The sequence below is a fragment of the Haliotis rufescens genome, unplaced genomic scaffold (assembly GCF_023055435.1).
Source record: "Haliotis rufescens isolate VD_foot unplaced genomic scaffold, xgHalRufe1.0.p SCAF_11, whole genome shotgun sequence".
Classification (NCBI taxonomy): Eukaryota; Metazoa; Mollusca; class Gastropoda; order Lepetellida; family Haliotidae; genus Haliotis; species Haliotis rufescens.
This window is the reverse complement of record NW_025963791.1, coordinates 40,929,657-40,943,081: the sequence shown is the minus strand read 5'-3', so window position 1 is coordinate 40,943,081 and position 13,425 is coordinate 40,929,657. Positions and strand designations below refer to the sequence as shown.

Here is a 13,425-nt window from a genome sequence, read left to right as displayed (position 1 = left end):
TGATGTTTCCTATAGCTTTATTGTGTACACTGCAAATGTATATTCTATTTGAATACTCATTAGTACATGTTCAGATAGCCGTCACTTAAATCACCTAATTTAAAATGACGCATATTGATTGTAACAACATGCACATTGATTCCATCTTAGGTAGCTTTAGAATGTCATAGCTGTGTGCCTAAATTATGTTATTTTCATCCACTGGAACATAATATATCTCAAAGAATCATCCGACGTCTCTTTAACTTAAACATAAATCACTGTCCACATTATCACTGTCTGTCAAATATGTATTTATTTGCTCAATATTATTTCCTTTGAGTGAAATCAAAACCTGATATTCATGAAATAAGACACTTTTGAGATATATTCCACATTTTAAGCGATGAAGTTGCTCCAAAATCTTGTTAAAATCAGATCTTTTACTCTGATAAAGTACATCTCACCTCCCAGTGAGACAATGTGACAACCCCACCATAAGATGTCGTGTCAGGTGAACCAGGAGAGAACTTTGACCACCCAATCTAACTGTAAGATGTGCGGTTTTTTTTGTCAGCTTCCTAAAATGACCTGGTGTAATTTCCTTACTACCTTGATTCCAAAACGACCTTGGAGCTGATGCCATGCTGCTCAGAAACAACAGGGTGTAATTTATATCCACAATTGGCATAACCCTTATTGTTCACATGCAGCACTGACCATTTAACTTCATTTTTTAGTAAAAAAATCAGACATGCTGGTCTGATTGCACCAAGTTGTGATAAACTCCATCACAATGATGCTAACATACAAACAATTTGACAACTTCACTTCGTCCGTTGGCAAATGAAGTGAACAGTACACTTCTTAGGGGTAACAAAAAGGCAACCAAAAATATTCCAATTCCATGCCATTCTATCAGAAATGAGTTGCTTGAACTCCACTACTGGCGAGAGAACATGACATTGTCTACAGTTCAGTTTCACCAGTTTTCCCAGGTTGAAATTAATTATATTCATTAGCTTCCAGTTTCCTTGCAAGGTCCATTCTTCGAACCTTTTTACAGGCATCAATAAGATCTTGCTTGGATGACCTTTCTCTCTTTTCATTCAAATAAATTTTGATAGCTCTGTGAATTTGTTCCTTCACATCCCGAGGAAATGCATCGGCTAGATTGTCAATCTCGACATCATCCACCCCCAGTTGCCTCACAAAGAACCGCCAGTCTCGTCCTAGTTTCCGCTTTAGCAGATCGATTGGCTGCCTCAGTTCTGAAACATCCAATTATCTTTATTGATACATGAATATCTTGAGTGAGAGTGAGTTAGGCTTAACGCCGCTTGGAGCTATGTGCAGCGGTCTGAAAATATTCGAGTCTGGACCAGACAATCCAGTGACTGACATGAGCATCTATCCACACAATTGGGAACAGATGATATGCATCAACCAAGTCAGCGAGCCTGACCACCCGATCCTGTTAGTCGCCTCTTATGGTATGCATTGATTGCTGAAGAACTGTTCTCCACCCAGATCTTCATGGGTCATATGTTGCATGAACCTATTGCACCATGATATATTGTCTGAGAAACGTCACACCAAACGTTATTATCTCATGAATGGGTGACAGAAAATGTCCTAAGTTCACATGGACCATCAGTCCTGTTCGGCTGAAACTTATCTTAGTAATTAATATCAATGATTCATGACATACTTTCCAATCTCCTAAATTCAGATCTTAGTTCTCTCTACTGATAAAATTTGTTTTAAAGTTCAATGAGATGGCAGACATTCAGAGCAAATTCTCAATCCATTATGTTAACATCTGGATTCCCTTTCAAACAGATAGTTTGACCTCAACAATTGAACTAGAAATATAGTAGACTAAATATTCCACCTAGCTTTGCAACAAATGAGGAAATATTACAGTGTATTTTCTATTCTATCAAGTGCTGAAGTATAATCTAGCTTTGCAACAAATGAGGAAATATTACAGTGTATTTTCTATTCTATCAAGTGCTGAAGTATAATCTAGTCTCTCACCTGGATTGGAATAATCTCCTGAAAAGAAAAGAAAAAAAGCACATTTATAGTTCATAACAATTCTGTATTCTTTGACTAAAATGTAAATACATGTCTACATGAATTTGTTATCTGGGGAATCTGTTAAGTTTCATAAATAACTTTTCTCAAATCTGATCATGTTAATGTGTGACACATGATAAATAAATATTCTCTTTTAACTTCTAGTCAGTGTCACAGAGGTGGCTGTGATGGGGCAATGATAGTGGCTGTGATGTGGTGATGGTAGTGGCTGTGGGGGGCGATGATAGTGGCTAAGGGGGGTGTTGATAGTGGCTGTGAGGGGGTGATGATAGTGGCTGTGAGGGGGTGATGGGGGGTTGATGATAGTGGCTATGATGGGTGATGATAGTGGCTGTGATGGGTGCATGATGATAGTGGCTGTGAGGGGGTTGATGATAGTGGCTGTGAAGGGTGATAGTGGCTGTGGGGGGTTGATGATAGTGGCTGTGAGGGGGTTGATGATAGTGGCTGTGATGAGGCCCAGTAAACATGAGAAAAGTCAATAGTAATAAAGAGTATTACAATAATATTCTTTTGAACATATAACAATAAAATGTTGCTGAATCAACTGTCACTGCTTACTCTGTGCTGGATATTCAGGGGTGGCGTCCATTACTTCATCCTGCGGCTGGTACTCATGAACTGCATCAAACACATCTCTTCGGCCCTTTGTAGCATTATTTAACAAAAATGTTAAAAAGTCTATCTTTTCTGAAGATACTTTCTTCCTTTCCTCCAAAATAGTTATCAATTCCAGAAAGTCCTTTATTTTGTCTCTTTGGGCTGCTTTGATGAAATCTTGACACAAAAATTTCATCGACACAACCTCTTCTGGCTTGATCATGTTGTTTAGACTGAGGATCATCGTCCTGTAGCGCAGCTGTTCCTGATCGGTGTCACCCATTTCAAATTTTCTTCCTGATACCAATCTGCTAATTTCTAGAGTCTCATCCCGACTGTAAGTGTCCAGCTATCTTCCCTAATGTTCACGGGTTTGTCTGAAAGAGAAATCACCAACAGTGGTGTAAAACAAGGATGGAGAGCACGAGAAGGTAAGCTTGAGGGAAACGTATTCTAGACCTGACACAAGTTTAGATGGGGAAATCCCCTCCCCTTACATAAATAAACCTGAGCAGGGAAAACCCAGCACCAACACGTCGCGTCGCTATTTGAATTTATGTGAGTGTAGACCAAAGCTGACAATAATAGTATTGTGAAGTTAAGGCTCTTATGTGAATTGTGATAAACATGAACAATCACAAACGTCACTTAAACACCTACTCTTCCGGAGGTATCGTTCTGGGCTCCGAACCTCCTTTCTAAGCGTAGCGCGTTCGATAAGGCCCTGTTTGTGTGTTGCTAAAATGGTACCACGTCAAAAATGGCAATTAGTAAAAACGGCATTGAGTCTAAACATCGTTTCATTAACTGAATTTTTTTATGTCAACAACAGTAAGTTCTTGGTAAGAAACTAGAATGTAGCTGGTTATGTATGTCACAATCTCGTGTAATGTTAAGTGTTAGAAGGATAATGTTGACAGATGTAAGCCTCTCGTCCAATGTATTTAGTGAAACCAAAACCAATCTAAAAAAGCAGGTCTAGCCAGCTTTATTTCGAATGAAATCAGCATTAAAGAATGTATTGTGTCATTATTATTATTTCGTAAACTATATGTTTGTTTACAGCAAACATACTGAATAATAAATTTGAGGCGTTTTTGTAAGTAATATCTTCGTGCCGTTTTGACGCAGTGCCGTTTCAGCCTGATCCAGTCTAGTTGTGAGTGCGCGAACGGGTATCGCTGTGAGGAGATTGTAGCGTGTTCTACTGAAGTAGACTGAAACAGCACAGGGTCGAACCGACAAACAAATCCTTATGAAAAGGTGCTACATTGGCAAACAACTGACCTTATTACGTGAAAAAGCACCATATAGAATTTAAATATCAAGGGAAATATAACGAAATACATAAACCCTTTACTGCCATTTACCATGGATGTATTTTTATCATATAATGGATAGGTTTCTCGACAGCATAAAGCTTACGGTCATATATCCTTGATATACGGATAAAGATGCAAATGTGAATTAAAGGTCAGGTAGTTACCCTACTACTTTCAATCGGCGATCGAGTCAGCATTAACTATCAGGTATTAGGAGAAACTACTGGGATAATTGTTATCAGTATCGAAATAATAGTCTAAGATACTGAAAATATTTTTTGTCTAACTTGGACGTAGCTGAGGTATTTTTCAAGTTTTGGCAACTTTTGAGATATATATCGTGAACAATTTAGCGAGGAAACTATAGGCTAGCCTGGCGAGAACAGTGTCCATAACTGTGCTTGTAAACCTCTGCGGTTTGGGGTCTTTTCCATAAATTATAACTGTTGTATTTGACCAAAATATGTCAAATTGTTTCATTTTTTCGCCGTATGTACATCTGATTGCACTTCTTAACGTTTTGACATGACAGACTCTAAACAAACGTCACGTCTCATAGACTAAGGTCAAGAGTAGTTGAGATATAGGGCAGTTACTCTAGCCGACAGACCGATGGATTGCCGCGAAAGGCAAGTAGAAACAATCTGAGTAGGCAATTGTTATTTTGCCAGTATGCAGTTACGCCACTGTATAAGAAACCGATTTCAGTTAAAACTATATTGACTATTGTCACTGTCCGACTCACACACCACTGTCCTTTTGGCGTAAAATATTATAAATGCGTACATTCCAGGAAAACTTGCAATGTGCAGGTTATGTTTATGGGAGATGGGAACAGGTTTTTGAGGCAGAACTTCAGAATGATATTAGGATAGGTCGGCCATATTCTGACCCCCTATGAACTCCTTCCAGTGTTGTGTCTGGCTTTTGCTTCCTAAAACGTACATGCAAGGAATATGTGACAACAGCGCAAATTGCCTTGCTTTTGACAATCGTTATAATAGTCAACATGGTCAAGGGGCTTAACCAAATAACTGTTACAGGGCACACTGAAAGATTTTGTAACTTCCGGTAGCCACTAAAATCCAATACGGCCGCTAAATCACTTTTCCGGCATGTAAAAATTAGTGAAAAGTTTAATCTTACTCACAACTGTGACATGCTATATATATATATATAATGAAAGGTCTTTTCATACACTGACCGATAATGGAGACAGACTATGTTATTCAGTCTGTCTGAATGATGTTAAGGTAGCACAAGTTCATGACTACAGACCAGAACATTTGCATCAGCAAAGCGGCGTATAGTCCAAATGAGTTTTAATCATTTATAAGTAATTTTGATACATTTGGTAACTTCCGTGCATCTAAACTGGATTCCATGATGTACCGACTTTGGTCCACCCAAAACCTCCAGGGGATAGAAATTGTATTGTGTAGCAAGGCTTCTAGAAATGGAAGAAGCTTGTCCATCGGTCGAATTTTGTGGATGGTTTCTGTGACTTTATCTAGATCCTGCCAACCTTGCCAGGCTAACCTTTTACTTTTCCCAACAAAGGCTGATGTTGTGTCACACCCTGAAAAGGCCCGAAACACCAGTGAAGCATGAACATGCAGCTGTTCCAAATGTACACATTTTATTGATGGGAAAGTAGCCAAAGATAGCTTAGGATTGTAGTGCAATCAGGTCATGAAAGTAAGGATGAACAAAACATCCGTATCCATTGTACATATCTGCACTGGGTCGCACCATTTCCCAAAGCATACACAGCATGAATGACGATCCTTGCTGACCTCTGATATATGGAATGAAAACACTGTCATCAAAATAATTCAAGTTGTGAATTCCTCTAGTAGGCAAGGAATGGACAACAACTGCTCCACCCTAAGATTAGTAGTAATAAGAAGCTGATGGTTCCTGTTGATTTAACTGATCACAGCATCGAAAACGGTCAGACATTACACAGGGTAACCACAATTTCCCAAAATCAGAGAGAGAAGGTGGGAATGCCTGGATCTCATGAACAAAGAATTTCTTTAAGAGTTACTCTCACAGTCCTTGTTTAGAAGATGACTTAGTGGCAGAGAATGTCTCTTCAGAGGTTCATGAATCGACTGGGTCCCATCTTCAGTCATCCTTTTCCGAAATCTATTATACTGCTTCTTTCCAACATCATCCAGTGTGTGTCCTGTGGTTACAGCTGGTTCTGTCATGCAGTTCCAGATATCAAGAGGAACAAGGTCGCCAAAATCATCCATGAAAGGGTTTCCCATTATTCTGATGGTATCTGAAAGGCTTTCGAAATGTTTCCTGTACGGAAAGCCATGGTTCATGGTGATGGGAAGATCTGGATCATACTCAAACTGTTTGATTCACCTAGCTCGGTCACTGACAGCATCTGGCATCTGAAAGCAGTGGGGTTTCCTGTTAATTCAATTGCACCACCTGAACCCTTGACTTGCTTGTTCTCCTGCTCATGAGAAGAAAATGTGTTTTTCGTTTTGGAGATTACCCATTGGTAATTCTTGTCAAATTCTTCTCTGACTGCTTCTTGCTGTGATCTCACGTCTCTCATATGAATGGGTGCCCATCGTGCATGAGTATGGTCGAGGGCAAAGAACAAAAGAGTCCCATCATCTCTGGATCTGCTTGAAAGAAGTAAAGCGTAACTTTGTGGTAGTGTCTGGTTCAGGTCACATGCGACGCCTTCAGGAGTGAATGTACTACAGCTCCTTCTATCACAGCTGTTGTCCAGCTGGGTCCATTAAGTAGATTTCCGTTTGTTTTCGAAAGAGCTGTTTCAGTGTGCAGTCCTCCGAACATAACAACATGCACTTCGTCTCTCTGAGTGATTGGTCATTTCCGCATTTACATGGCAAGGGCAAACACGGGCTGGTCAAGGCAAGTAACAGCAATCTGCCCAGGGTTAAGAAACTCTGTAGCTCTGTAGCTCGTCTAATCATAACAGTGTCAATAATTATTTCCAAACATTACAGTCCAATTTTAATTGTAAGGAACTGGTCAACCGAGAAGGAATGGAAAATGGTCTTAACTCTTTCAACATTTTCGTCTTGACAGTTAAAGCCAAAGGAGCACTACTGAGTGTACCCCACACGCCTGTTCATCAACTGTTAATCCGCCAGAGCGGAAGGTCCGGGGTCCAACGCTAGTTGCCATGGAAACGGTAGCTTTTTCGTATACCCAACCAGCAGCTGAGTAGCCTACTAGTACCTGCACACCCTCGGCCATTTAATCCGATCTCATCTGGTGTTTGGCATCCGCAGTTTGGTGGCCCGTGCCTCTCCTTTGGCATATCAGGCCATAATTTGCATGATACCAATAGCAACTGCAAAATACCGTTTCCATGGCAACTAGCGTTGCCGACGGCGATTAGCTGCTATCGCTGCCCGGCCCGGTAGCACATTTAACGCTGCCATTGCTTGGCAACTACCACGCTGCCTGGCCCAATTAGTAAACCCAGTGTGGCGACTACCGCCGCCGGCCCAAAGGTCAAGTACCGCTAACATGACGACTACCGCCGCCGGGCCAATATGGGTGGCAACTGGTTACCCAACGTAAGCTATTTTACGATTCCAAAGTCGGGAAAGACAAGGCAGATAACCCCGGAAATGTTCCCGCTGAAAAGCAGGTAGCCTAAAGGGCAATTATTAATTTGAAAGCAAGGTAATTTGTTACCAGCAGGGTAGCCCACAAGAACCCCGACACAAAGCACCAGAGTGCTACCCCACGGGATACGCGCGATAAAGTCATTTAGTAGTTATGTAGTGCGAAATGCAATTATTTCGAAACTGTATTATAGATAGGATTTTGTAAGCTATTACTCTGGGGTTCACAGTGGTGTCTCCCATCAGTCACGCCAGCACTGAGATATGGAGACCATTTACGACCAGTACTCTGGCACTGATACGTTTGTTTCAGATATTTACCTGTGGTTATTTGTGATGGATTATACATACACGATTAGAACAGTGGAAAGTAAAATATATCTAAAACTGATTTGATTGCTATGATACATTGGGGGAAGTATCTTGTTCTCATAGTCACCCCTAAATGCACGCCTCTCTCTATGGTCTGATCCGAGTCACTTACCTTCATTACAAAGATAAAGGAAATATTTATGTGTGTGTAAAAACTGCTTCCTCAGTAACATTCACAACTCACTCACTCACTCACTCACTATAGGTGTCTGTGCTGGCCAAAGCAAGATGTTGTATGGGCCTTGTGTTATGGTGTAGAGATACAATCGTTCATACAACATTGTACAACAAAGTGACAACTCAGTTTTACGGTCTCTTAGTCCACAAATCACCCTATCGCCATTCACGACCAACTCGTGGCATTCCGGGATAAGCCGAAAGGCGACTCGGGTCCCTCAAGAAGGATTTCATATTGGCGTATGAACATCAGATCCACTTAGAAAAAGAACGATAACTCTGTTTCTGTTTTAATCCAGTTGTGATAAAGGTTACCGTAACATACGCTTACTGCTGTTTCAAAAAGAATAAAACCTCTTTTAAACAATATTGAATTTATTCATTAAAAAATATAATATAACTTTATTATTCTCAGCTGTTCATCTCGTAATTCAGGCAGACAGACGGTTTATTCAGTAGAAAGGCCACAGGCCCATAATACAGACACGGTTTGATTGCATGAACTACGCATGCCATGCAATGAAGAAATCGATTTAAGTTTCTCTTAGCCGTTGGACTTTATATAAATATAAACATGTGTTATATACAACATCAAAGTGAATGTCTGATGAAATAATTTCAGTTAAAGACGTTACAGTTTGAGAATATTCTAGAAGGTGGTTGGGCTACATAATTGGCGCGGACGCCTTCCTGTCTCATTTGTGTCAGACCAGCTTTTGCGAAGATCACTTATCACCCCGGATTCTCGGAAGCTTCGCCATTGTCGATGCTGAATGTATTATTACTGCCTTTTGATATCACCACTGTTTTGTATTTGATATTGACCACTGCTATAATATTATATAGTGCCATTCAATATTGTACTACCACTCTATTGTGTACTGCCATTGTACTGCCATTGTAATTACTCTGCCGCAATTAGTATTGATTTGAAAACCTAGTTCATTTAAAAACACAATTGTTGATCGTGTACCATTTATTGGTTGTTTTTGTTTTTGACATTTTCAGTTTTTGTTTTTGACCTTTTCGTTTTGGTTTTTGACATTTTCACTTCACATTTCGGCGACTCAATAGCTACTTGAAATTACATTTTCCATGTTTTCGGTTGTTTGTATACATGATTTATCACACATTTGTATGACAAATTGTGTTAATTTGCAAAAGGTTACGATAAAAGTAAGTGAAACATCAAAATATTGAAAAACAGACTCCATGTCCCTTATGGGCCACCGTAACATTGTGATAGTATTTAAAACACACATGCTCACGAGACAATCGACTCTGCTTTTGGCAGAGATTTCTTATGAATATGGAAAGGGTTTTGTCGCTTTTATTAGTTATAAAGAAAAGAATATACAACTCGATAACGGAGTAATTCATGCAGATTTATTATAACCTGCCCAGAAAAAGAAAGTACACACCCATGTTTAATGATAGCTAAAAATGAAACAAACAAATGGTGGCTATTCCATGGTGATGTATTTGATGTATCGGCGACTGTTCTCAACGTTTGTAAGTTTGGGGGCAAATCCAATTTTCAAGAACATACTTTCTTTTGCCTGGCAGTTTATGTGGCGTGTACAAGTATACACACCTGGATACAAAGGTAGCCCGCCTAATGAAGTAACTTGATCCCACAGACCGCATCCCGTGTATCGCCTAGCGACCCCGCTGATGCATTCAGTGAAATATGACGTCCATTAGGCTCTGCAATATAATTAATATTGGTATCTTTTACTAAATTTAATCAATTTTTCGAATATTATTTCGAAACATACTACAACATTGATCCCTGCATCACGTATGTATGTTTGAGAAGAGGTAACTGAATACATGTGTGCAAAACTATGATCTTTGGAGGGTATCCCCCTATGGGAATCTGTACGAATCAGTCGAGTACACTGTGTATCGCCTCATTGCGAGTGCACTTCTATTTGGTTTATCTTCTTGGTGTCTATTTTACCAAAATATTTTTTTTCATGCTTTTTGGGTTCGATTCTCCACATTCACCCCGTGCGTGTCTTGGTGGGAAGTGAGGTCCCATAGCATAACTGAATAACGGACATGAAGTAGTAACATATAGTTACGTGACGTCATAACATTTAGGAGAACTATGACGTCACAATACCAAGGTGACAATGGACAAATAACTTACGCCTTTACATTTAACTTAGGCGCGTATTTATGAATGAAATGTTGCTCTTTTTGAAACAATGTAGATTCATGATAAAAATTTAGCTTATATAGCGGGAAAACTAAAAAGTTGCCGCTTTCACATGTATCTAAATGTTCACTGAGTGGAATCTTGCTGTTGTGTGGCTGCTTTATTTGTGAACGGTGAAGATTCATTCTTCTTTTTAATTTAAGTTCTGTCTTTCCGATATACTTTTCATTGCATCCACTGTAAAACAATCAGGTCAATGACATTTCTACTATCACAAGTCATATTTTGTTTTATAGTAAATTTAGCGTCCTTTGTAATTTGGACTGAACAGCCTTCAATTATATTGCTGCAAGTTAGGCAACGTTTGTCAGCGCACTTAGAAAGCTGGGGAGTGATGACAACAGAATCAAATTTAGAACTTGTCAAAATCTTTCTAAGATTCTTGGGTTGTCTTTGGCTGTTGATAATTTTGTATTTGCTCAATATCTTCTCCATTTTAATACTTTGATTCAAAATAAGCAGGTATCGTTGAACCATGGATAATGTTTTTTGATGATTAGCGTTGAAGGTAGATACTAGAGTTAAATTATTCCCCATATTGTTTTCTTCAGACTTTACTCTCAGTTTTAGTTGCTGAATACTTAGCGCCTTACAGTGCCTATTTTGAATCAAAGTATTAAAATGGAGAAGATATTGAGCAATATATATATATATAAGCTAAATTTTGATCATGAACCTACAATAATTTTTTAATTTCAAGTTTACACGATATACGGCTTTTCCATTGGACGAGAGGTCGGTCACATGACCGCGAAATTGACGTTCATAAGTGTATGAACGACACAATTTGACGTTCATACGTTTTTCACGAGATCGTGTTCTTGAAATGACGTAAACACTGACGGACTACTTCCACATTCCTGGGGAAACCCCTGGGAATTCCCTAGCACGAAAACATGCATAAGCGTTCTTTCTGATCATTTAGAACCTTTGTTCTTGGTCTCAGCGTTTCAGTATACATTGAGAAATGTCAGAGAGCGTGACTGCATGATTGTTCACGAATATCCTCGCTACGGCCTATCCTAATGAATAAACGAAGAAATGCACATCTAAACTATCGTAGTATCGACTCGATCCGTGCCTAGGCTGACATTGACCGTCTCCAGCAATCTATGAATTTACCTTAGTGTCTGTTATTCCCCTTTCAATGATCAGCCAGTTTATCAATGATGACTAACACATGTAACCGCCACAGGTTCATTAACAACTTCGGAAATCTCTCCCGTCACGTTTATCGTGTCGGCCATTTTGACGTCTTGTACTTGATGTAAAAGTATTACGACCCGCTGTCATTGTGACTGACTTACTGAGGTAGTTCTTTACAGATCTTTCTCATCTAATGAGGATATGATTTGAACACATGTGCTGCGTAAGATGTTTCTGAAGAGCAAGTTGTGCATCTATACGACAATGTCTAAATGTCACCTCTCTTTTTGAGGAAGTATTTTACTCCGCGATATAGCTGGTTGTTGTATGGCTGTCAGTGTAAACATGAAGTCACACGTACTAAATAAAATTGTGTTTAGATCTTGGCCTACATCCTTTGGGGTAAGAAATTGTGATAAAAATTATAAGAATTGACTTTCACAAGCTCCGACGTTCATACAGTTTGGCCCTCACTCTATGAAGGTTTATACTCCAATGAACTCACACAAAGTGAAGGTCAATTCTTAATTGTTTCAAAAAGAGCAACATTTCATTCATAAATACGCGCCAAAGTTAAATGTAAAGGCGTAAGTTATTTGTCCATTGTCACCTTGGTATTGTGACGTCATAGTTCTCCTAAATGTTATGACGTCACGTAACTATATGTTACTACTTCATGTCCGTTATTCAGTTATGGCCTGATGAGACTCGTACGTGGTACGAGTTGAAAGCGCTAGTCGTGTTCAATCTTACTCCGCTTATTTAATTATTACTATATTGTGCCTGAGAGTAAGAACTTAACTGTGCTTTTTTTATATAGAGGTTATCACGCGAGTGTGTTTGGGAATGGTAAATATCCTGCATTAGGAATAAACATTGTATTTAGCGAGCCTTGGCGTGATAACCTCTTTATCATATAATGTCATTCTTAAATTCTGTGCTTTAAAATCGCTTTCCCTCTCTCAAAAACATTACCAAAACATTGTGAGTTTTCCTGGAATGCGCGCATTAATATTTATTACGTCACAGGGTAAGTGATGTGTCAGTCGGACAGTGACAGTAGCCAATATAGTTCCAACTGAAGTCTGTTTCGTATACAGTGGCGTAGCAACATATACGCAAAAAACAGTTGTTTTTAATTGCCTTTCGCGGCAATCCATCGGTCTGTCCGCTTGAGTAACTGCCCTTTGTCAAAGGGAAGCTACTCTAACCCTAGTCTATGAGACGTCACGGCCACGGTCAGACGTTGTTGACAGTCGGTCTGTCCTGTTATAACGTTAAGAAGTGTAGTCAGATGTACACACAGCGACAAAACGAAACAAGGTAACAATTCAAACATATTTCGGCAAAATCCAACTATTTTAAATTGTGGAGAAGGTTTCAAGCCACAGAGGTCTACAAGCACAGATATGGCTACTGATCCCGCTTGGCTAGGCCTCGTGCCCTCGTGTCCATTTATCGAAGGATAACAGTCACAAATTCTATAAAATCGTGTAACGTAGCGGTTTCATGTCACATTTATTGTTGTTATCCTTCGATGAATGCATACAAAAAGTAGAAACAGTCCATTTGGTTACAAAGTTAATCGTAATTTTTGTAGCTTTCTAAAACAAATGCGTTTGGTAATAGTGTTGTGGGCAGGGGCATTAGTGGCGCCAGGATTTATGCTGTTCACTGTCTGTCCTCGTCCTGTATTGGATCCTGTCAATGGATCAGTGTGCCTTCAATTTCATTCTCAGCTTCCCGGGGAGTATAGATACCAAGCTGCTAGTGAGGTGCTAGAAGGTAAACAGTTACATTACCATTTCATTCTACCCATTTACTGCTGGGTGATCAGAGGCGTATTTCGATCAAAGTCACTTGCCTAGGGAGG

General features: G+C 39.5%; 1 protein-coding gene across 1 annotated transcript; it reads right to left on the bottom strand.

The window, feature by feature from the left end:
- On the bottom strand, positions 1-3,415 carry LOC124142312 (FAS-associated death domain protein-like). The gene is made up of 4 exons (XM_046510719.2): positions 3,343-3,415; positions 2,644-3,059; positions 2,020-2,037; positions 1-1,250 (listed from the first exon to the last, which is right to left on the bottom strand). The coding sequence occupies exons 2-4, from the start codon at positions 2,963-2,965 to the stop codon at positions 985-987; spliced, it is 606 nt and encodes a 201-aa protein (XP_046366675.2). The 5' UTR covers positions 2,966-3,059; positions 3,343-3,415; the 3' UTR covers positions 1-984.
- Between the last annotated feature and the right edge of the window lie 10,010 nt (positions 3,416-13,425).